The sequence below is a fragment of the Dioscorea cayenensis genome, chromosome 4 (assembly GCF_009730915.1).
Source record: "Dioscorea cayenensis subsp. rotundata cultivar TDr96_F1 chromosome 4, TDr96_F1_v2_PseudoChromosome.rev07_lg8_w22 25.fasta, whole genome shotgun sequence".
In the NCBI taxonomy this organism is placed as follows: Eukaryota; Viridiplantae; Streptophyta; class Magnoliopsida; order Dioscoreales; family Dioscoreaceae; genus Dioscorea; species Dioscorea cayenensis.
This window is the reverse complement of record NC_052474.1, coordinates 1433794-1457920: the sequence shown is the minus strand read 5'-3', so window position 1 is coordinate 1457920 and position 24127 is coordinate 1433794. Positions and strand designations below refer to the sequence as shown.

The following is a 24127-nucleotide window of genomic DNA, read 5'->3' as shown; positions in this document are numbered from 1 at the left end:
ATGCAATGAAATTCTACTCTTTGTTGGGCATTTGCCATTTGCATTGTTAATTTCGGATTCGGGTCGCATTGTCGGGTTCATTTTGGGATCCAAATCTCGAGGCAAGTGTACGGCCGATAGTCCCCCACCAATGAGAAACATCCATGGACCACAGCCGCGATCTCTCCCTCCTTCCCGAGCTTTCCCTTCTCTCAGGCTTCCGTGGAAGCGACCATGGTGATGACGAGCGTGCCATGGCGCCCTGTCTTTGTTTCCGTGAAGCCACGAGCTCTGCGGCGGCACGCCGTGCGAGCGTTCGGGCGGGGCGACTTCGAAGGCTTCGCGCGGCGGGTGGCCTCCGGCGAGGCCCTGAAGGACGCCTGGAAAGGAGCCAACGAAGGGTTTGAAACCTTAGCATTCGAGTCCCGGAGAATCGCTGAGCGTCTCGACCGCAGGTTTGCTATTTCCCGCCGCCTCGACACTGCTGCACAGGCCGCTGCCGCCCGTGCCCGCGAGCTGGACCAGGAGCTAGGGATTGCGCGTCGATGGCGCTCCTTTTCTGTGGATTTCTCGCGCAACTGGCCCAGGGTCGATCTTACGCTGTCTTTGAGCACGATTTTTTTTTTCTTTTTTGGTTATGCTGATTTTGGGGATCTCTTTTTCAGTACAGGAAAGAGCTGAGTAATTTTCTTGAGACTCCTCTGGGCAGGGGTTTTGCTGTGAGTTCCATTGTTTGATTCACTTCTATGTCATTAGTTTTATTGCTTTCACTCTATGCAATTGTATCTCTGAGAGGATTTGTTTGGATAGCACTGGCATACCCTATATGTTCAAAATGGTTTTTTTTGATTAGGTAATTCTTTGGAAGATTGATCCTGATATGTTTGTAAGCATTCACAGTTTGTCTAGGACTTTTACATGGACCTGCTTCTTTGTTGAAAAGGGCATTTTTTTAGTAACTTTGTGAGGCAAAAGGGTATATGGTTCAGAACTAGGATATAAGATTATGTACTATACATATCAATCTTTCTTTTGTATTTCCATGAAAGTTGCTTTCTAATGCCTTTGGAACATCTCTCTCTCTTCTTATTATTCTTTTGATTTGCATGACCAAAAAATATGAGCAGGGATGGGGTGACCTTGCTTAAAAGGAATTCAAGATTTCTAATGAATATATATGTAGTCCCTTGCAAGAAAAAGAGTGTATTTCCTGAAGATTCCAAACTGCATATTGTGATTCTTTAAAAAAATTTTTTCAACTTTTTGAGTTCTCTGCATGTTTTTTTAACATTGCATGCATTTGAAATTTGCCATGAGATATCTGAAAAACATGTATATAAATGTAGAGGCTGAGTCTTATTTTTACTTTATTTTAAAAATTCATTTAGAACTGAAGCTTTGAAGCATCATCTATTAAATATTATATGTTAGCATAGTTTTTGTGGGCTGAGTAAATTCTGACCTTGGAGTATAATTGGTATTTATATCTATCTTTATTATTACTTCTCACCTTTTCCTGTTCCATTCTATTTTCTGCAGACAATCTTCTTCCTCTGGTTTTGCTTTTATCCGGGTGGTTGTTTAGGTTCTTTATTTTTAGCAACATGGATACTGCCATTTGCTGCTCCTTTACTTATTGGAACATTTGCCAACAGCTTTGCTATTGAGGTGCACTGTTTTCTGCTATTTCAATTTCTAATTTTCTGCAAGCAATCAAAGTTAGTAGATCAGTAGTGTAGGCATATAAGCTTGCATATCTATTTGTGGTTATGAATCTTAGATGTTAAAAAAGATACCTGAACGCAATCCTTGCCAGATGACTTTTATCTTTCTCCTACTTATCATATGTTTTTGTTTCGCTCCTTATACTTTGTCCAAAGTCTTGATGTGAAGAGATTGTTTCATAAATATTAATGTATTGGTGGTTAAGTACTTATGTATTTGATCTGATGCATAAAATATCTTTCTATTAAATCCTCACAACCTATTCAAAATTCATAATTGCTCATGGGTTTGGAGTTTATTAATATTAATGTATTGGTAGTTAAATACTTCATATTCTAATTGATGCATAAAATGCATTTCTACTAGATCCTTGCAGGCTATTCAAAATTCATAATTGTCCTTGGGTTTGAGTTTATGCATATGCATGGTTGAATTTTCAAGGTGCATATGTATAATCTTGCAGGGTTAACATAAAAATGTTGGACGGACTTGCTCATATTTGGACCTAGAATTTGAATCCAACACAAAATCCCATACCTTATTGGTTTAGGTTTGGTTCCCAATTCTTGATCCGATAAACTAATCTTAGTAATGCTGATTTGGAGTAGAGTCAATATATTCTGATGATGTGATCTGAGCCCTTGGTGCCCATTGGCGCATTTGTAAATTCAATCTGGAAGGATCCAACCCTATTCTGACTTGTCACCATCCTTAATTAAGAAATATTGATTGAAGCTTACATAATTCAGTTTCTTCTAAAGTAAAAAGTACCCGTGAAAGATAGTTTCTTCATTATCCATATGTGCAGCTTCTTCTGCTTACATTAATTAATGATGGGCATAAAGTGGAATTGTTTGGCAAGAAGAGAAAGACCAATGACCTATGACACAGTGATGCGATTTTCCGTGGAAGGAACTGTATCTTTGTTGTAACACTTTTAGTGAGCACTCCTACACGTATTGTGAGGCTCATTACTTAAACTAAGTTAATGAAATTAATACTTCATATTTTAGTCAAAACCTTATGTGTCTCATGAAAAAAGAAAGTGAATATATGTATATATATATATTTCTAATGTTCTCTGCTTTTGTTTATTTATATGGGGTGCCATGCACGAACAAAACATTACAATAAAAATACAATTTGGCTGCTAGGTACTTGACCAAATAGGATCAACTTCATTTGAAATAGTTTGAAAATTTGACTCAAAGCTAATTATGCAACTTCTCCTGTGTCAGTCACAAATTGTGGTGGAGTGGAACCTTCATTAAATTACTATTTGAGCTAGTAAACTTCACTTTCTTTTTGTTGTGGCTTGTGATATGTCTTCTTATAATGTAACAGGGTTCTTGCCCAGCATGTAAGAGGCGGTTTGTGGGCTATCGTAACCAGATCATCCGCTGCGCAGGCTGCAGAAACATTGTATGGCAACCAGGAAATGATTTTTCAAGTAGAGGAGGTGGAAGTCGGCCAAATCCTTCTGACCCTGATATCATTGATATTGAGATTGAGGAGAAGTAAGATCTGGTCTACAATACACTGCACCACACTATCTGTTAGCACCTAAGAGAAAATACAAGGGAGCAAAACTTGTTCACATGTAAATCTTTGGAGTTTGTTTGTTTGTTTGTTTTTTTCTCTTTTAAATTCTGTATAACTAGTCCCATCATAGGATGATAAAGAGTGATGTTTATTTTTGTTTTTTTTCCTCTGATGAAGTGAGAATAAATTTTGCCAGGTTATTTACAATTGAGGAAGTATTCAATAAGCAATAATCAATTGCAAATGTTATAGGTTTCTGTTTCCACTTTGTTCTCCATGAAAAATATAAATTACAAGGTAAATCAACATGATTTTTTTTTTTTTTGAAAAAAAATGGAGATAATTGACCGTCATTGTGTGAAAATAACAAGGTTTTATTTATATCAAAATAAAGAATACACACTGAACTGAATTTTATTCTTTGAATTAATAACTTAAAGAAATACCAGACATCAACTCAATGGCCAACAACAAAAGAACACTATATGAATACTACAAACATGAATAAGAATTAAACACATATAACCACAAATTAATATATAATTATTTGAGATCCATTAGTTCAATTGCACTCCAGAGTCATATGAATCTCCAGCCTTCCAGTTCTCTGGTATTGTGTTAATTGGCACCAGCCATGTCTCATCCCCATCCTCATCACCACTCACAAGCATCTTTATCAACAATGGTCCACTGGGAGGAGGGTTCGCTGTCCACACTGTTCCATAGCTTCGGTTCAACAGCTTGCATGTCAAATTCACAGTCTATATATAAACACCACAAATCACAATTCAAACATAAGTTTTTTGGGCTGAATAATTATTATACTATATAGTTAAAACTTCAAAGAATATGCTTGGAATTGGAGATCGAGTTATCATTCTTTCATTACCTCACAGATTTGAACAGCAGTAATGTCCTTAGCTCCTTGTTGATACTCTATCAGAAATGCCAAGTAGCCTGGGAAGTTGCTTGCCTCATCAATCTTGAATGTGATATTTTTGTTTGGCCAACTACATGATATCCTGAAAATTAAAGGAACATTGATATATAAATCATTAAGATTATCAATTATATACTACTTAACAATAATCTTCTTATTATATATATATATACTACCTCCTGTACTCAATGTCTACTACTCCAAGTGACAAGAGAGAAGCACCAGCATCCGCAGTTAATCCCATCTTAGAAAAAGCATGCTGGCTCAGTATGAAGTCGGTGTTTCCACTCGCTCCCTGAGTCCGTTATGACGATCGTTACTCCGTTCGGTGAGCAGAGGCTGTTACCTGTGCATCTAACCTGTTTCAACAAAAAGTTTCAGAGAATATGGATTAAGTTAATGCTGTTAAAAAGATGCTGAAAAAGTAGTGATTTAATATTTAAAAGAAAATATATAACCTGGTAGCATGCACCACAGCCCACACCATTCCTGTAGAGATTTGAAGCTGCTGAAACATCACCACCATTGAGTGTTGCTCCAAAAGTTTTATACCCACATGCACCATCTGAAAGTGTACATATATATATATATGTAAGAATGGGTAATTAAAACTAAGACTTCTCTAGTTAATTATAATCATTGCATGCATGGATTGAACTTAACCTGAAGTTCCTTGTTGATCAGAATTTGGGTAGTAGGCAGCCCTTGAATGAATAAAAGCAGTAGTGTCAGCTCTTGCAGGAGATTGGCATAAATAAAGAGCAAATAAGAAGTGGAGAACAAGGAGTTTGGAAGAAGAAGAGATAGCCATTAATTAATGAACTCTCCCAAAAATACAAACAAGAAAAGAAGAAACTAGTAGTACTATTAGTTGTTGTTGTTATTGTTGTTGTTGTTTATGCAATGAAGAGGGCATGGGGGTTGGGGTATTTATAATGAAACTAGAACACAACCTGGCTTACATTTGGTAAAACTCAAGCTTTGACATTCTTAAAAAACTCTCAAAAGAAAGATGTTGTTATTTGACATTCAAATGGATTGGATTGTCTGCAACCAAACACTTTTAGACTTCAAATCTTGGTAGTTACATATAATCAAAAGTTCATCAACTTTTTTTTTTTTTTTGGTTTCGTTTTTATACTTGCCACGCTCACACATGAAGGTGTTATGTTCTTAATATATATAATAATCTCGGTTACGCGGAGAGATGTGACCATAAAGGCAGGAATTATATTATCTTTTATCTCATAATCTCCATGCAAACAATGCTTAAGGTGAAGGTTTTAATTATTTTATACTTATATATACATATAATTAGTGTCATTGTTATATATTGAATTAAAATATACATAAATGAAACCAAGAAGAAGGGAATGTGTTGGATATGATTTGCTTGTTCTATTCTATACTATAAAGTATTGTATAAAGTATATATGTTTATTTACTTAGTGCTCTGATACCACTAAGTTGAATATTTTATTCAAAAAGAAGTATATACATGTATCTATGTCTGTCATGGACCCAAAGTTAGGCACTTGAACACTAAGGCCATCTCTACCAACTTTCCCTTGTGATCACACATCAAGGCTTCCCTCAATTCAAGTTGGTGAGTGGAAGGAAGGTGATAGGAAAAAAACACTCTTCCTTTTTGCTAAACCTTAATTAATAGAGATTTACACACAAGTTTGATAGGCTTATTAACATAAGAAAATGAACATAATATGAACTTGATCTTTAATAAGTCTTTGAGATCTTTCTTTTCCTGTAATCTTCCTTTGTATTCAATTCAGGTTTGGCTGCTGAAAAATTCTAAATCTCTTATGACAATGTCAATATTACATCATCTCTTACATGGATGCCATTATGATGAAGGTCCTCATCCTAGTAAGGTAGCCTCTTAACCAGAAACAAGCTAGCGTAGATATATGTACAGCAATATCCCAATAGATAAGAGAAGATTGGGCAGGTAATATTCCACTCTTGGATGATCAAAGTTTTTTTTTTTTTTTAATTTATAATATGAATAAGTCACGTCAGACACATCCTTTAAATCCTCAATTATATTTTAAATAAAATAAATAAATCTTCGGCTTTTCATATGAAAATCAATAATATTATCACTCTGATCGCAACAATGGATGATTAAACAAAATTTCATTAAAACTGAAGTCACGCGGATTTTGATATTATATGATATATAAAAATTTTAATCACATTTGATAGATGGTCATTCTTATGTTCTAATTTGTTTTATATTTATTTTGTAATTTTTATATATTTTGCGTTGTATATATACTAAATATTTTATTTTTTAATAGATATGATTTATCTATTTTATATTAATAAAAATTAAAAATTTTACAAATAATATGTCAATGAAGAACACAGAAAACATTGTTCTGATTCTTTTGTTTCAGTTTATCCATTTTTTTTAAAAAAAAACTTTTATTTCTATTGATAGAAAAATGAAACAAAAGGGATATATATATATATATATCCTAAGATTTGATTAGAACATCTCATTATCTTCATTTAAATCTAATAAAAACTTTGAGAACAAATGTTATTGGTGCATTGATTTTTTTTTTTAAATAAATGTGGATAAATCACAACTTTATTGAATTGGTGCATTGATTTATCTATATATATTTATAAAAATAGATAAATCACAATTGGTGCTCTGATATATATTTTTCATAATACTTTTTTTAAGTGATAAAACTTTTTAATGTTGTTTGTTTAAACCAATGAATTATGGCCGTTCCAATAGAATAGAATAGAATAACCTTTTATTTTATAGAACGGTTATATATATATATATATATATATACCTCTAAGATTGAGTGTTATCTTTCCAACAAAATAGAATGACTTTCTCTTCAAGCTTTTGCCTTTAATTGAGATGCTGCTTTTCAAGGTTTTGATGAGATAATAATATTTTGTTTTTGTCATTTGTGGTTTTCTAAATATTTAATTTGGTTCTAAAACTTTTTAGTTTTGGAAGACATATACCTTTGTTCCTCTTTTTGTTTTTTTGGCTTTTGTCTCAGCTTATTCCATGCCCATTGCTGTCTCCCATAACTACCAGACATGTGTGACAATACACATTATTTCTTCATTGAAAAGTTGGCAAATCTTGACTAGGTTTAAATATCATCTTTGAACCAACAAGTATTTGTTCTTTTTGAACTATATATATTTTTTTAATTAGAGAACCAAAAGTCATTTTGAAGTTGGTTCCCATTTAAGTGGTGATAAATCTGTACACATTAGATATTTTCATTAAAAAATAACCAACTTTTAAAAATAACACTATTTTTCTATTAAATTATTTTGTAAAAACTGAGTAAATCATAGACATAAGAAATAGTTTACAAAACTGAATAAAACAGTAAAAATCAACTTTACAAGTTAATAATATCGACTAAGCTTTGGCATCAACTAATATGTTTTTGTTTTTTTAAAAATAAATAAATCATTTCAATTAAAACAAACAGGAACAATAACTCTCCACTCACCAACGCACCATTCTTGGCCTATCGCAGATCGGCCTCACGTAGGGGTGATTCACCCCGAATGTCGGGCGTAGCCTCCCGAGTTCGATCCACATCTGACATGCTACGCTTTCCCCTCACGCTGTTCATCTCTGAGTCCGCGATTTATCGCCTTTCTAAAAAAATAAATAAATAAATAAAATAACTCTCCACTAACCACGAGTTAAAAGAGCAAGGGTACAATAAAAAAAATAAAATATAGTGAATATGGGTGTTACTTATAGTCCAAAAAAAAATACTAAATTATACTATTTAATATATTATTTAGACGAGATTTCTGTTTTTTTTTCAAAAACTGAACCTATTTCAATATTAATATTTAAAAATAATTAAAATATTTAAAAAAATTGAGAAATTAAGTATAAAAAATAGTGTCCAATTTTTCCCACATTCTTCTCGTCCCATCTCAAACCTATAATTAAAATATTTATCACAAAAACATGGTTTCCCTCTTTGACATGATAAAATATTTATTTTTCTCTAATATTTCAATGCAGTATAAATAAAATTCTTGAGTTTTAAATTTCAGATTAAAAAAAACGCAATTAGTTAAAACAAAACTAATTATTTTAATTAATTAAGTCATGAATTATGACACGTGAATTTTAACATGAGTCATTCATTATGTATGAAGAGATTCCGGGAATCTCCCTTCTCATCGCTTCCTTTTTTTATGCCTCCCTTCGCGCTCCGTCTCTGCCTCGTGACTCTCTCTCTCTCTCGATCTCGATCTCGATCTCGATCTCTTGATCGCTTAATTTTCGATCTTGAGTTAAGAAGCTCGAATTTGAAACGAGCATCGCTTTCCGATCTCAAAAGATGCCTGTTCTTGAGAGGTAATCGCTTCGAATTTTCAAAATTTTTTTTTTTGAGGATTTTTTTTCATGCATTCTTAGGTTTTAGAAGCTCCGATTGATGTGCGATCGATCTGATTAAATTTTAGGGTTTTTTTTCTTTTCTTTGTTGATTAGTTTGTTTAATTTGTTTGCGATGTTGTAATGGTTTGTGATATCGTTTGGATGTTGCCAGTGAAGCCGTTTGTAATTTTTGGTTGTTTGATGGAAATTTTAAGTGTGTTTAATCATCTAAAAGGGTTTCTCTACGAAATTTATTCATTTCCTATTGATATATTATTATTATTTTTGTTCTTTTTGCTGTTTATATGAATTTGGTTTACCATGGCGTTTTTGTGATGTTTTGTTAATCCTTGATCTATTTTAACCATCTGCTGTCCTTGAATTCATTTATAGATTGTTTTGCTGGCAGATTGGCAGATGATTATTTATGGATTAATAACATTTTGCTTTGATTTGCTTTGACGTTGGTGTCTGTTGATTCTGAAAAGTTGTTTAATTTTTTGTTTTTCATTTAATTAGGTTTTCATGTTTTTTTGAGATGTTGTGATGTTTTATAAGGTCGATTTCTTTCACAGATTGCTTTGACTGTGGATATAGATGTTGAGTTTCTTTAATTGATCAAAAGGGTTATAGGATTGTTTTTGCTTCTGTTTTTGGGTTGAAACCATTTTGTTTTTAATCATCATTTTTGTTCCTTTTCTTTCTTCCGTTCTTTTCATTTTTGGTTATTAATTAGGTGTATCTAGTCTCATGGGATGCTCTGATGATTCTTTTGATGATCCATCCATTGTTTTGGCAGGTTTTAATTATTTGATTCCTTTGATCATGCGATATAGTTTGTAATGTTGCCCTGCAGTCATGCATTTAAAGTATTTTTTAAGATCCAACTTTTGTGTCTGACATGTGTTTAAGGACAGAACCCTTCTTATTAGTGGTAGTGTTCATTTTAAGAATATGACATGTAAATTTTACTTGCATTCACTCAAATAATTTGATGAGAAAACACATTCTAACATGATGGATCAGAGTAAATGAAACGTTGCTTAAACAATTTTCTAAATGAGGTGTCAGAGCAGACAAGAGCTATGGTTCGATACACCAAAGCTAAGCCTTCATAGGTTGAATGTGTAACTTCTATTATCGTCAAACCATTCGAGATGTGTAATTTGTTTATAGTGCATAATTTTTTAGTGTTTTTATGATTACCAGGGTGAAGGTTTTATAGACTGATTGAAGTTTACTTCTACACATGGCAAAGAAAGATTTTTTTTTTTAACAATGCTTGTGAATAAGTAGTATGGCATTCTCGATTGAAAAGTTATGCTTGTGTCTAGTGGTTGCAGACTGAAGTGAGGTTTAGTTTTAATCATATTCAATTTGGGTGGAAGATCCTTTGCTATTTCAAATGAGCATGCTTTCTGTCATGCATATTTTCGTTACATACAGATTTATGATAGTCCTGTATGGGCGAAAGCATCTTGAAACTATTCTATGGTTACAACTGGTGTTAGATCAAATAAACACGTTCCTCCTCTGTTGTTCAGTTTTGTTATCATGTTTTGTCATGTCTGCCATTTTATTTTATTTTTTTTATCCTGAACCTTTTTCTAGGAAAACAGATTAATGTGCTATTGGGCAGTACTAATTTTCAGTCTTAATCTTGTTGCAGCACTTGTTCATTGGCTAAACTTGCTCCTCTTGAAGCAGTTTTGTTTGATATTGATGGAACATTATGTGATACAGATCCTGTCCATCATTATGCTTTCCGAGAAATGTTACTAGAGGTAGGAAATCTTTCATATCAGTCCAGACTGAGATATCTACATGTTCTTACCCAAATAAATGAGGCAAAACTACGGTGAGTGATAAGAGTTATATACTTGTTGCAGATTGGTTACAACAATGGGGTCCCTATAGATGAAGACTTCTTTGTCAAGAATATTGCTGGCGGGCACAATGAAGACATTGCCAGCAGACTATTTCCTGACTGGGATCATGAGAAGGCAATGAAATTCATGGATGATAAGGAAGAGTATTTCCGCAAGTAAAGCATTCACTCTATCTCTGCATCATTAATGCTTAATGAATTTCATATCTGGTATGGACAAACTTTCTTAAATATATCATTGGCAGGCTTGCACCAGAGCAGTTGAAAGCGGTAAATGGTCTCCATAAATTGTGTAAATGGATTGAGGATCATGGTATAAAGCGTGCAGCAGTCACAAATGCTCCAAGGCCCAATGCAGAACTAATGATCTCGCTTCTTGGTCTCACGGACTTCTTCCAACTTGTTGTGGTTGGTAGTGAGTGTGAGAGGGCCAAACCCTTTCCAGATCCGTATTTGAAGGCTCTTGAAGTCCTCAATCTCTCCCGGGAGCACACTTTTGTTTTTGAGGTGGTTTTCTTGCATATAACAATCAGCACATTTTAAATTTTTTTTGTGTCATTCTTTGCTGTTAGCCTGTTACCTATACATGTTTACTTGCCTCTTCAGGATTCACCCTCAGGGATAAAAGCTGGCGTGGCAGCTGGATTGCCTGTGATTGGCCTACCGACGAGAAATCCTGAGGAGCTCTTGACAAATGCCGGAGCCACTTTCCTCATTAAGGATTATGATGACCCGAAGCTTTGGAGTGCATTGGAAGAGCTTGAGAAAGCTGCAGCAGCTTAAAGCTATGGTAGTAGCATGCTGTTTGGTACAAATTTTTCAGACAAAAAAGGAAAAACCACATGCATAGTATATTTATGCCAGAAAAAACTTTATTTTGGTTAATATGCTTGTACCCATTTATTTTGTTTAACATGATTGTACTTGCCAGGCTTGGCAATGATATCCATACTACAGAAAATGTTGCTCCGAGCGGCAGTTAGAACTCACAAACCACATACCACCAATTTGTCGTTGATTCAATTTTGTTGCAATTGCCCCTAGCAAAAGCAGGACTTGCAGGATGATTTATTGTTTCACAAAGCCATGAGAGTTGCTCTCAGGCAGTCTTTAATCATAATTTCTGTACCAAAATACATGAACTTGCACTCACGTAGCTGCCAGAAACTCTGGATGGCAGTAACATTATTCCATTAACCAACAATGATCACAACCATGCTACAGAATGCCATTTAGTGTCTATCACAGTAAATTGAGGAGGGCCGTTTATCCACCTGAATCTTGTTAATTCATCATCAAGGTCAGAGCGAAAATGTATCAAATCTCTATTTTTTTTTTTTCATCATAACAAACAAAATATGATTGTACCTCAACAAGAATGAAAACAAATGGCTGCTATAATAATAGCTAGTATAATTAATGATCGATATCTTGTTCTGATGAACAACACTTAGCAAATGAACCATCAATACAAAAGCTGTAAACAATGTAATCCTGTAGAAGAAAAAAAAAAAGGGCGTGCAGTTTTCAAATGAAAGGCAAGTGGCACGAGTGGCCAGGGATGGGATGAGAACAAGCAGGTCACGGATATCATGGATACCTGCCACTGCACATTGTATAGTGTAACTCCCAACTAGTGTATATATATACCATGTAACTCATCTCTCATCTGGTCCAAGCAACAGAGTCAATTTCATCCCTAGCAGACTTGTATAGCTCAAGCCTTTTAGCACATTGCACCCTGCGCTCCATCAACGCAGGATCCTCATCCAAGAGCTGCGCAAGCTGCTTGCCCTGCACCAGGTAAGAACATAATCATGACTAAACAGTTGCCGAGGACTAACTAACAGACACTGAATGCAAAAGATATAACAAGAGAGAGAAACCTCTTTCTTCCCGATTAGTGTGTAGAAATGATTGAGCAAAGATCTCTTGGCTTCTCTAACTTGGCAATAAACCACTGCCTTTGGGATGGTGTTTCTAAGTGTATCCGAGACCATCGTTATATAAGATGAAACATTGGAAGCTATCCTCCTGAAATGCCCCTCAGAATATCTATCAATAGAAGCAGACGGCGCTTGCGCTGGTCCTTGGGCTTGACCTTTGGCTTGGCCTTGGCTGTGACCTTGGCCTTGGGCTTGACCTTTGGCTTGGCCTTGGCTGTGACCTTGGCCTTGGGCTGTGACCTTGGCCCTGGCCTTGGCTGTGACCTTGACTTTGACCTTGGGCCTTGACCATAGCCTTGGAGGTTCCCCATTTCCTGTGGGAGCTTACGAAAGAATTCCACTGTTAGATATGAGGCTTCCATGTCAACTAACCGTAATGCAGTCTTCCGACCATCCTCACGAAATCTTTCCAACGCCTCGTACGAGGCAGCAGCTAGTTCAGCTTGGAGGGAGGGGAATCTTCTCAATTCCTGATCATCAAATAGGTCAGCAAGTGCTTAATTTGGTAAGGATGAAACCCATGTTGGTCAAAATATCCAAAAATTTGATGCCATTACCTGAGTTTCTCCAATTGACTTCCTCACCAGTTCCTTCAAAACAAAGTGTACCTGTGGTATATGTTAATCAAGTGATCAGTACAAGTGTAATGCATGACAATAGGGAAACAAAAAAAAATCAAGAACATGCTTACAGCATCCACAGATGCTTCAGCTGGACCCCTGAAGAAGCTCAGAGCCCCCTCAATCAGGCGACGATAACCTTGCTCAGGAGCAATTAGATGGGGCTGATAACCATCTGCCTCAGAGACTACTTTTCTCACGTTTTGCAGGGAGAGGTGCCGATCAATAGGAAGCTTCTTCAAAGCAGCAGGGAGTTGATTGTCAAAAACTCCATATATCCGATCACCACCAGCTCGCCTACAATTAGGTGGTCATCCACTTAATAAGATACCAATAATATGAAAGTATAATCTAAATACAACACAAAAGGAATAAACTGCAGAGGAAAAAACCGATTTCAAATTTCCAAATAAAATCTCTCGCAAGTTTTACTTGGGCAACATGTCTTAGAATCATGAAGAACTTCTTGCCTCACATGTTTAGTGAAAAGTTCCTTTCAGAAGTTATTTTCTATTACACGGATTTCTAACATCAGCGCTAAACAGCATATGACACTAATGTGAGGATAGTCTTGTCAAAATCAAAAAAATAAAGAAATAGATAAAATTCACTAGAGAAAATATTCATATCTGTCTATTGACTCAATGGAAAGTAAAATCTGAAAGAAAAAAAAAATTGTGACAGTTATTACTTTGAACATGATAAAAACATGCTTGAAAAGGTGAAATGAATTTATTTGTATCAAGAGGGTGCAACAAATAACCAAGCTTGATATCAATGTTTGTAGCAAATCTATAAAGAGATGAGGTTATTTTCTAGTCCTTGGGAATCAAACAACTTAAAAGATGAGACAAAGTAAAATAAACATGATTCAAAAACACCATTATATTTTATGCAGCCATCACAAATACCATTATATTTTTAACAAATTAAAACATTTTGCATTCTTGTGGCAATAACTATGCATGTAAACAATAGCAAAGAAAATAAAAACTTCTTACCCTCCATCAAGATGCTCCTTAAACACACGATCAAAAGCACGACAGAGTTCCAATATGGTGTACAATTGCGCCTGCATAAACAGCAAAGGGTCTTTCTTCATCCATAAACGAAATTAAGATTATTAAAAACTATATAGAAATACTCACCCCTGGATCAACAGCAACGGGTCTTCCAATTTGATCCATCTCTTTTTCCAGTTCATCTATTGTTTTGTTTATCAAAGATGTGATACTTGGTATGCGTGACCTAATTACAGACTCCAGATGCTGAATAAAAAAATCAATTCAAATACAAAATAAAGTCAAAATTAGCTGGAGACCATATTTTCGTCATCTATTAAAATGGTTGCATTTTATTGCCTTTGAAAGAAGTTTCGCAAGATATTCTGAACCCATTTTGCTAGCTAAGTGTGAATAATCGGTACTAGTCTCAAAGTATTCTCGCTCATTTCTCCTGGCAGCAATCATGTCAACATTCTTATTGATGTCTGCCTGTGAACGATTGACAATTCCCACCCAAGGCTGCTGCAGCCTGTAAGATCTTCCTTCTAGAACCTAATAAGAAACACCTAGCCAGATCAGAACCTAACCAAGTATAGAAAGCAATGCAAGGAAGCACATTGAAAAAAATAGAGGGGAAATGGAGTCAACAAAAGCATTCAACACATTTAAGAATCTTCAAATTTGAATGCATGCAGGATGAGGCTTAACTCACATCAAGTGCATTTGTTCCCTTATCCATCAGATCTAGCTTTGTCAGAACTCCAAATGTGCGTTCTCCTAATTGTAGATGGAGAGTAAAACGAGTTAAGACCATCATGCAACTTAAAGGTACCAAATTTGTGATATGCCGAAATAAATTTTTGGCAATAGTTGGGTCCTAGCTCTGTCTCGTTACCTGTTGGATCAACTTCCCGAGCAAGTTTAATAGCATCAGATGTGGCAATGTCTTGGTTCGCAGGAGAAATTGCCAATATGATGCTGTTCGGCTACAAAACACACAAGATGACATGTAAGACTTAACCACAACGGCAGCCAAGAAATCAAGTTGATATATTTCATAATCTATTAGGAAATCAGGAGTAAGCATATAAAAAAATCGCATTATGGAGGTGTTATCCAATGACAGTAATCTGATAAAGCATGCACCTGGTTTAAAGGTATGCAGGACAAAACCACCTCAGATTCTCTTGAGGATTGCCCATTTACAGTCACAGTACTCTAGTATTTTTTAGCTCATTAATCAACAACTACAGCAACATCATAAATAAAGTTGCTCTACCAGTTATAACCTTATCGATAAATTATATATTTAAAATATTGTTGATCTTTTTACAACAACAAAAAGTCCAAGACAGTATGAACTAAAATTGGGATTACATATATTGCTACAAGTCTAACTAAAGAAAGAGATATTTGTGTTTACATATGTATCATTTGAACAAATAATATAAAATTTGACTTCTCAACCAAGTACCTTCTCTACATATGAGCGAACCATGTTTTCAATATCTGAAACAATACTCTCTGGTTGTCCCTCTGCAATTTTAAAAAAAAAACAACAACAAAAACAAGAACAAAAGAATCACCACATGAGGATAGGAACATAAATCATCATTATAAAGCACTTATCTTAAGGAGGTAAGAAGAAAGAATTTACCTACAGCAACCTTGGTTAAACCAGGCAGATCGATCATTGTCAAGTTCACAACTGTATCAATAGCGCAGCAAAATAATGTCAAGAGATAAAGATCCAGGATATGCTCATACAATAGCCTAAAGCAAAGAGAGCCCAACAATCATAAGAAAACATTATGGTCGAAAAAGGTCAAAGATGTGTGACTTCAAGCAAAACATCTTAAATCTGTTAAACAGGTAAATTGTAATAGTAAACCATCAAAAATAGAATTTCATAACAACTCGAGCTCAATATATGTGTGACCTTCAAACCTTATAACAATGACACCACTTAAATTAAGAAAAAAGGAATCTGAGAGTCCATACCATTTGGTGAGTAAATGCTGAGTTGGATGGGTACAGGAGAAATTTGTTTTCGTCTTTCCAGTAACCCTATCAGTTTCATCTTGAATTTCTCGACGCACAAGCGCTGTGTAAAAGCAGCATGATCATTAGCAACTCCAATGTGCCACAAAATTAACATTAAACTGAGAAAATATATCTGCATGCCACATTTTTGCATTAATATGGCATCCCCATAACACCAGTTGCAGGATATGTGGTTTTGGAAAACTATGATAAGAACTTGAATCTCAATAATATATATGTGCACAACAAACAAACCTTATTAATTATGCCCACATACTAGAGTATTTTTTGTATCCAGCTTGAAAATCAAAACAACACTATTTTCAAACACAACAAATTTTGAGCTATTCCAAAAGAACACAAAAAGGATTCCAAAGGTGCATACTTAAAAATATACATGAAAATTGAATAATTAAACAAACCCAATGGTCCAAAATTACAACAACAACAATAACAAACCGTTAGTCACATAGTGTCCCGACTATGTGGATGACTACATGAATCTTTCACTTTCACGTAGCTTTATCAAAGGCCAAAGGGCCAAATAAACCAAATATGGACATATCATTATGTAAAGTTTCTACTAAACACTTTTTAAGTCTATTTTTTTCTATGACTTTCCACCTGGAGAACTCCCAACTTTCTTATAGGGCATCTGCAAATCTTCAATTGACATATCTATACCATCTTAACCGATTCTCTCTTAACTTGTCAGTGTCACCCCTAATTTATTTTGAAAAAATTCATTCTTTAAATAATCTTTAGCGCTTGACATCTATCACAACATTCTTATTTCAAACCATGTTCATCCTTTGAGTGTGTTTATTTCTTAACCGCCCAACATTTTGACTCATACATCATAGCTGGTCTAACTATTGTTCTATAAAGCATACCTTCCATCTTGTCAGTGCCACCCCAAATTTATTTTAGAAAAAATTCATTCTTTAAATAATCTTCATCCGATTGAATCTAAGAGTATTCTATGATCACATAAAACTCCAAGAGCTCCCTTCATTTTTACCCAACTTGCCTTCATCCAATTTGTTATATTTTCAATAAATTCCCCTATCATCTTGGATTTTAGAGCCTAAATACCAAAAACTTCTATTTTTACCAATCTCAGTATTATCCATCCAAAATTCCTCTCTCATTTCTACTTCCCTAATTACTGAAATTACATTTCACATATTCTATCTTTCCCTGTTACAAAACATGAATTGTTACGGATGAGTGAAATAACGGTCCAAAACATGAATTGTTACGGATGAGTGAAATAACGGTCCAAAACATGAATTGTTACAAATGAGTGAAATAACGGTCCAAAACATGAATTGTTACAGATTTCAAATCAAAACAATAATGGTCCAAAACATTACTTGTTAAAAACATGAATTGTTACAAAATTCAAATCAAAACAATGGATCCAAGTATTACCAAATCAAGTTGACAATATGATAAATAAACTATCAGAAAAATGAATTCAAGCATCATTTAACTTAGTGCTTACTACACCTCAAAACATCAAGAACCAAACATGCTAGGATAAAAGTCTCAATAAAACAGCTTGCCCCACCATATAACATCAATATGTATAAATAACAAAACTTAGTGTATTGAGTGAACAGTTGTAGACGTGGACGTTTCTAACTATCATGATGCCCTAAAAGAAGCCATGCGTCTCAAATAAATTAAAAGCAGGAAGCAGTTTAAACAATTCCTATCAGATAAAAACAAATTCACGAAGTTTTCAATCAGCAACTAGAAGTTCCAACCAGAAAGAAATAAACTCACAGAAATCCGTGAACTTCCTATTACGCAAGTGAAGGAACTCAGCATACTCTTCTTGTCCTTCCTCCGTCTGGTGCAGCTGCAACACCAGCGGTCTCCTGGTCACGATCCCTTCAAGAACCATCAAGAACTTGTTTTTTTTTTTTTATTTTTTTATATATAAAAAAAGAAGAAGAAAAAGAAGAAGAAGAATCCTCACCAGATCCACGGGGAAGAAAATCACGTCCAACAATACTCTCCAACACCGATGATTTGCCGGAACTCTGATCGGCACCAAAATCAAAAACCAATTCAGAACCAAATCCACAAACCGCGGCACGTATATAGCACAAGAAAGAATCAAGATAAGAAAAACATCAGAGACGAAGCTAAAATCAACCTGACCACCAACGACGGCGACTGAGGGTAGCGCCTCCCAAAGCGTAGGTAAAGCGCCATCAGCACCGCCATAATCACCGAGCACTGTGCACGCCCTCTGTATCCGATTAACAAGCCCGATCAAGCTCTCCATGGTCGCCATCTCTCAAACCCTAATCCGAAGATGGAATGCAAAAACGAAGAAGAGAAAGTCCTTGCTTTCGTTGCTTCTCTTTGGTCGTCGACCGACCTTATAGTACTTTCTATTCTTCCCATTCTGACCCTGGGAATTCTTCTGGAACCCGGAATAGCGGGGACATTCTGGGAAGAATAACAGCGCTTAGATATCAGAAATGGAGATTTTTAATAATAATTAAAGTATTCGTTATTCCAAATCCCACGTGTCACGGGGCGGCTTCGTTTTGAATTTCAAACGGCTTTCAAACTCGGCGACTTAGACGAGTGCCTTAACGAGTGCCTTGATTCTTAAGATATCCAGCTTGGAAATTGGGCCGGGCTTATCTCCGTTTTTGGGCCTTGTTCTTATGGAGTATTAAAGGGAAAAACAGCCCACGGGCCACGAGTTTAAAACAATGATATGGATTTTAATATTAAGATATGATTAATATATAGATATTAAACAATTGAATATCATGCATGCATGCCACTCAAATGCTGAAACAGGAAGGAAAGCGAGTAAGTAAAAGTTACTAAAACTTCTTTTACAAATAAACAAGAAAGAAAAGGAGCAATTAATGTTACTAAAACTTGTTATTATTTTCCACTTTATTAATACATCTCATGATACAAATCATGCTCTTGTATATGAAAATTAAACATGCGGGCTAAATTAGGAACAAATATACTGGCTTAAGAGAAGAGCTTGCATGACCCATGACTACTGAACAGTAAGTGAGAAATGCTTGATTTCCATGCCTTGAATTGCTTCTCATCTTGGAATAATAACTTTATGGTGCCCTCTGAAGTAGCAATTGTTACAAAATACATCCCACATTCATCCTCTATGAATTCAGCTCCTTTTCCTCCTCTATCTTCCATTATATCAATAATCCTATCTGAACAAGAGATTAGCTTTTAAGTTTAAGCTTAATTTTATAAATAAATAAATAAATAATCTTTATCAAATACAATACTTACATTCTTTGCTTGTAGTGATGAATCCACCCATAAGCTTCTTTCCGAGTAGCAGAATGAGTTTACTGTGTTTAAGGTATATCCTTACACTTCTTAGTTCCACCTTCCCTGCATACAACCTCAGTTAATGCACACATTCCAAATCCCCATCAGAGATCTTTCATTAGTTATACTCATGCACGTAATCAAGTTTAATTATGTGATTAGTTTAATCATAAGTCATGTATGCATGTTTTTATAAGTATATATATATATATCACAGTAAATATATAAACACACACCAGCAGGTGTACGAATGAGAAGTTTTGATCCATTTGACAGCATCTTCTGATCATCAGAAATATACAGTTTTGATGTTGCTCTTCTCTCAAGTGTTGCCACTCCTCTTAAACCTACATCCATTTTTTTGTCATTTTGAATTAATTCAATGATATATGTTCATGCATATCTGCATTACATTACTTAACAATAGTAAAGAAAACAGTCTCCTCACAAGTGATGATATGTAACAACCTAATGTAGAAACTACTCAATTTATTAAATAATCACTTAATTGTTTCTGTATATCAATCCAAACCTCCTAGTACCACCAACCATTAACATGAATTAAATGTATATATCATCCTAATATATATATTAAGCATATATATGCAAACAAAACACATGTAAAACTATTACTTATCATTGATACTTACTTGTGGCTGCATTTGCAGTGAGATCGAGCATATCGGCAGAAGTCCGAGTTTGGAGTCCGGAGCTGATTGCAGAAGAAATGTGAGCTCTTTGTGCGCCGACCGACTCAGCCGCCTCAGCACAAACTGTGGCTATCAAGGCTGCAGCTGAAGCAAGAACTGAATTCATCTTAATTTGATCACATTCTTCGTGACCTCCATTGATCAAGTTCATCATGTTTATACCATGCTTGTTTGGATCCAATGAACAGTTAGCTAAGATGCCTGAAATGGCTGCAGCTAAGTTTGCTACAGAGAGTGCTGCATTGACTTGAGACACATGCAACCGAAGCTCTTCTTTCCTTCTTTTTGGACTTACTTTTAAGATATTTTTTAGAAGCTCTCTACTCAACCATGACTTTGGTTGTCCTAATTTCATCTATGAAATAAAAACACATATTTGATTAAACTTTTACCAGTTAAAAAGAAAAAAAGAAGAAAGTCAAATATCATATAATTCTTACCTTGCCAATTTGATGTTCTCTTTCATGAACTGGCCATTTCTGTATATATAAAATCAAGCTCACAGATGACTAAAAGATCACAAAGTCATATGTTCTAAAATTGGTTTTCAAGTTTCTCACCTTTTTTTGTCCCATGTTCAATTCTTGAGCTTGGATGCATTGAATTTGACCTTCTTCATGTTCCTCATGCTCTTCTTTTGCATCATTTTTATCTTCAAGACGGGGCACTAAATTCTGCATATATTATTCTTAGAGTAACTAATAATAGTCTTTAATTTGTGAAATATGACTTTTCATCTCATCTCAAATACTTATGCTTTTGTGTTGATTATGACCAAAGATAACATGTTTAATTTGTTGACATCTAACATGGTATCAGAGCTTGGTTTGTTTGATCTATTTGTAATATATCAAGAATGTGTATTAAACTAACTAATCATGGATTTAAAAATATAATCAAGAAATTTTTCCTACTGTCAACTTAATAATGTATATTAATAAGATTTAATCCAACAAAAGAAAGTTTACTTACTATATATTCATATCAATTTCAAAGACATGGGATTATTAGGATCTCTTTTGTACTTCATGCATAGAATTCAATGTACACAAGAGATTTATTCCCCATAATAATGAGACTCCCTCTAATAAAAATGTGGTCCCCCTAGATCTCTTGGGTCTAAAAAAAATTTCATTGTTTCAATTTTCCAAGTGAAGTAACAAATTCATCAGTAACAAATGTGGTAAGTGGTCCTAAAACTCATAGATTTCAATCTGTTTTCAAATAAAGACAAAGAGTAGCTCTTACATTCACTGTGAATAACTTAAAGAAGTCATCAGATGAAGGGCTCCAAGTTCGAGAGAGGAATTCCATTGCATGATAAGGACTCTTTGGATAATCCAGAGGACATTGTCTTTCTGTAGATTGTCCTGATTTTTCTCTTGATGGTAGCTCCATTACATTCACTTCATTTATCTTCTCCAATCTTTCATTCTATAATAACCAGAAATTAAGACAAACAATGATCCATTTTATCAGTTCATAAGAAATGAAAAGAAATATATATACAAGTTATATATATATATATATATATTGATATGGGTCTGTAAAACAAAAGTATTCAATTGATTAAGCAACAAAGATTCTCACCATTCTTGAATTTATAGAAGGTTGCCTCCTAAATGAAACTTTTGCCTGCCTTCATTCTTTGTGTTCTTTCCTCCATTGATAAACTGTTAGAGTATGCAGGAACAGAAAAAAATAGTTGTGCTTAGTGACAGAAATAACAAGAAGAACACTTGAAAGTTAATGTTCATTTCTGAAGCTTTTTGCTGATAATCTTTGTTACCTGCATAATCATCTACAGTGAAATCAGTTAGAACAACAACAAAGAGAAAAATTCAAAGATAATTATTACACATGAAGGAAGAAAAAGGAAAAAACTTAGTCAAGTGGTTTTATTTATTTCAGAACAAGCATAATTTGTAGTTCACGAAAGACAGCCATGAGATAATTTTAGTTCACTTTCCGAGCAACATGTCAAAAGTAAAAAAGTTTCATCAGTTAAAAGAAAGAACACAGATAACTCATCAAAAAAAACGAAAAAAAGAACTTACTGAAAATACAAATCTATGAATGATAAGTGATCTTATTCTGTGAGAAAGCTTAAGGTCTAGAGGTGAAATTTATACACATTTATAAGAGAAGAATGCATGTGAAATGTGCGAGACTTTTCAATAATGTGCAGGGATCTATACCTTTTAACTTCAATACAAATTCTCAATGCCTTGATAACCCAACCTTCCTTAAAATAGGACAAATTGCTTAAATTAGTTAATAGTTACTACCTTTTTTAGACTTCTCATTTCGGGTAACTGCAGCTAAACAGAGGAATTTGGATATTAAACTAATAAATTAATGTCTAGAATAGTAATATCACATTGTAAAAGCTAGTTTAGATTTAAAACAAAAGGAGAAGCACATTGAATTAATATTGCAACTTTGCAAGTATATGAGTATGATCAAAAGAAGAGCAATTGGATTAGTGTGCATAGGCATTGGGGGTATAAGCTAACCTCAGTAATTGGAATCATCAACCACGTGTTGTGCCCAAAGCTCGACGCATAATCAACATTTTGGCTAATTACTTCATTTATACTTTTGTTTTTATCTAACAATGGAAAAAGGAAGCAGTAGTGTATCTTTCTCCAGACTGGTTTAAACCAATCAATGAAAAAAGTTCCCATGCTCTTGTGAGATAATAAATTATATAGACATTTGACACAGAAGGCCCTTAAATATTTTTTTAAAAAAATTTATGGATAAATCACTTGCATTAATAAGTAAATAATACAGAGACATTGGAGAATAATAATAAAAGCAAAACGAAAGAACTCAAGTAATAACCAACTAGAGAAAATAAACTACAATAAATTTATTAGTAGTAGACTCAACATAAGTGACAAAAGATTCAATGAATCCGGGATAATTAGAGGAAAAAGGTACAACAAATCAATATAAGGGACGAAATTTAACAAACAATGGACTTTTAGAAAGACTGTGATATTGCACAATGGAGGACTAGCCAGTGCCATAAGAAGAAGCCATTTTACTAGCGTCACTCACTCTTGTTGTCTTAATATGAGATCCCATAAATTTTAGACTATGCGTAATGGACACAATGGAATCCTCTAACATTGCTCTCTTCACTTCTAATACTACAAATAATCACAATAATGACATATGATCAATCTTTACAATAATCAAAGTCAAAAGCAATTATTATTATTATTGAAAAAAATACGCTCATTCTACTTAAACAAAATGTTCCAAGTGATAGCATGAGCAAAGAGCTTTCAAATTTCCCCTGCATGGGACCTTAGGGTTAATCTCCATGAGTGTCACAACTCTGTAAGCAATATTGGGAAGGATGACACTTAATAGTTGTCGTTGACTTTGAGATCCCTATAAATTTGCGGGTGATTTTAAAATTCTTTTTTATACTCCAATAAAGTATAGCAAACAATTAATGCTAAAAAAATTTAGCGTGTTACCCATATTTTTAATTTATTTGAATTATAAAAAAGTGCATTTATTCTTTTGTAATTCATTTGCTTCTTAGGTAAGTAATAGCACCTAGTGACTTGATGGTCACTTACTAATTCTGCAATGACTGGTAAGTGACCTATTGAAAAAAAAATTTAAGTGTAAGGATTTGAGCCATGATTAATTGATTACAACCCAAATATCTTAACTACCAAAGTATGCCATATAATTTGTTCAAAATTGAATTTTTATATATTTAAGAATATATACGTTTCAAATTCCACCTACCCATCATCATTTATCTTCTATTTCTTCAACGTCATCTTAATTCATGATTCATGCCAGAAGAACAAACATTGTTAATAGAGTTATACGACAAACATAAGATTTTTAAAAAAAAAAAAAAACTCATGAAGAAGAAGAAGATAAACAATAGAAAGAAAGACATGTTCAACAAAAAGGAGAGTAACAAGAATAACAAACAAAAG

General features: G+C 34.3%; 5 protein-coding genes across 5 annotated transcripts; 2 read left to right on the top strand and 3 right to left on the bottom strand.

The window, feature by feature from the left end:
• Positions 1-148: 148 nt before the first annotated feature.
• Positions 149-3453, top strand: LOC120257905. Its single transcript, XM_039265205.1, is given in 6 exon segments — positions 149-567; positions 645-698; positions 1519-1536; positions 1539-1577; positions 1579-1647; positions 3049-3453. Coding segments are annotated over 6 exon segments (711 nt in total). The 5' UTR covers positions 149-213; the 3' UTR covers positions 3226-3453.
• A 199-nt stretch (positions 3454-3652) lies between these two features.
• On the bottom strand, positions 3653-5099 carry LOC120259275 (expansin-like B1). Its single transcript, XM_039266855.1, is given in 6 exon segments — positions 3653-4007; positions 4136-4268; positions 4363-4484; positions 4486-4545; positions 4645-4751; positions 4850-5099. Coding segments are annotated over 6 exon segments (774 nt in total). The 5' UTR covers positions 4998-5099; the 3' UTR covers positions 3653-3803.
• A 3318-nt stretch (positions 5100-8417) lies between these two features.
• LOC120258537 (haloacid dehalogenase-like hydrolase domain-containing protein Sgpp) lies at positions 8418-11546 on the top strand. Its single transcript, XM_039265988.1, has 5 exons — positions 8418-8576; positions 10267-10381; positions 10487-10641; positions 10731-10992; positions 11092-11546. The coding sequence occupies exons 1-5, from the start codon at positions 8560-8562 to the stop codon at positions 11266-11268; spliced, it is 726 nt and encodes a 241-aa protein (XP_039121922.1). The 5' UTR covers positions 8418-8559; the 3' UTR covers positions 11269-11546.
• A 694-nt stretch (positions 11547-12240) lies between these two features.
• Positions 12241-18555, bottom strand: LOC120258536 (dynamin-related protein 1E-like). The gene is given in 16 exon segments (XM_039265987.1): positions 12241-12279; positions 12372-12901; positions 12989-13039; positions 13123-13348; positions 14053-14123; positions 14200-14319; positions 14413-14607; positions 14768-14832; positions 14951-15041; positions 15530-15591; positions 15713-15763; positions 16057-16111; positions 16113-16159; positions 17890-17997; positions 18086-18149; positions 18266-18555. Coding segments are annotated over 15 exon segments (1737 nt in total). The 5' UTR covers positions 18407-18555; the 3' UTR covers positions 12241-12279; positions 12372-12511.
• Positions 18556-19426: 871 nt separating this feature from the next.
• LOC120258133 (VAN3-binding protein-like) lies at positions 19427-21551 on the bottom strand (the record flags this gene model as incomplete). The annotated part of the gene is made up of 6 exons (XM_039265483.1): positions 21402-21551; positions 20714-20827; positions 20594-20632; positions 20094-20508; positions 19680-19790; positions 19427-19506 (listed from the first exon to the last, which is right to left on the bottom strand). Coding segments are annotated over exons 1-6 (909 nt in total), but the record flags the coding sequence as incomplete, so codon positions are not given.
• Positions 21552-24127: the final 2576 nt, after the last annotated feature.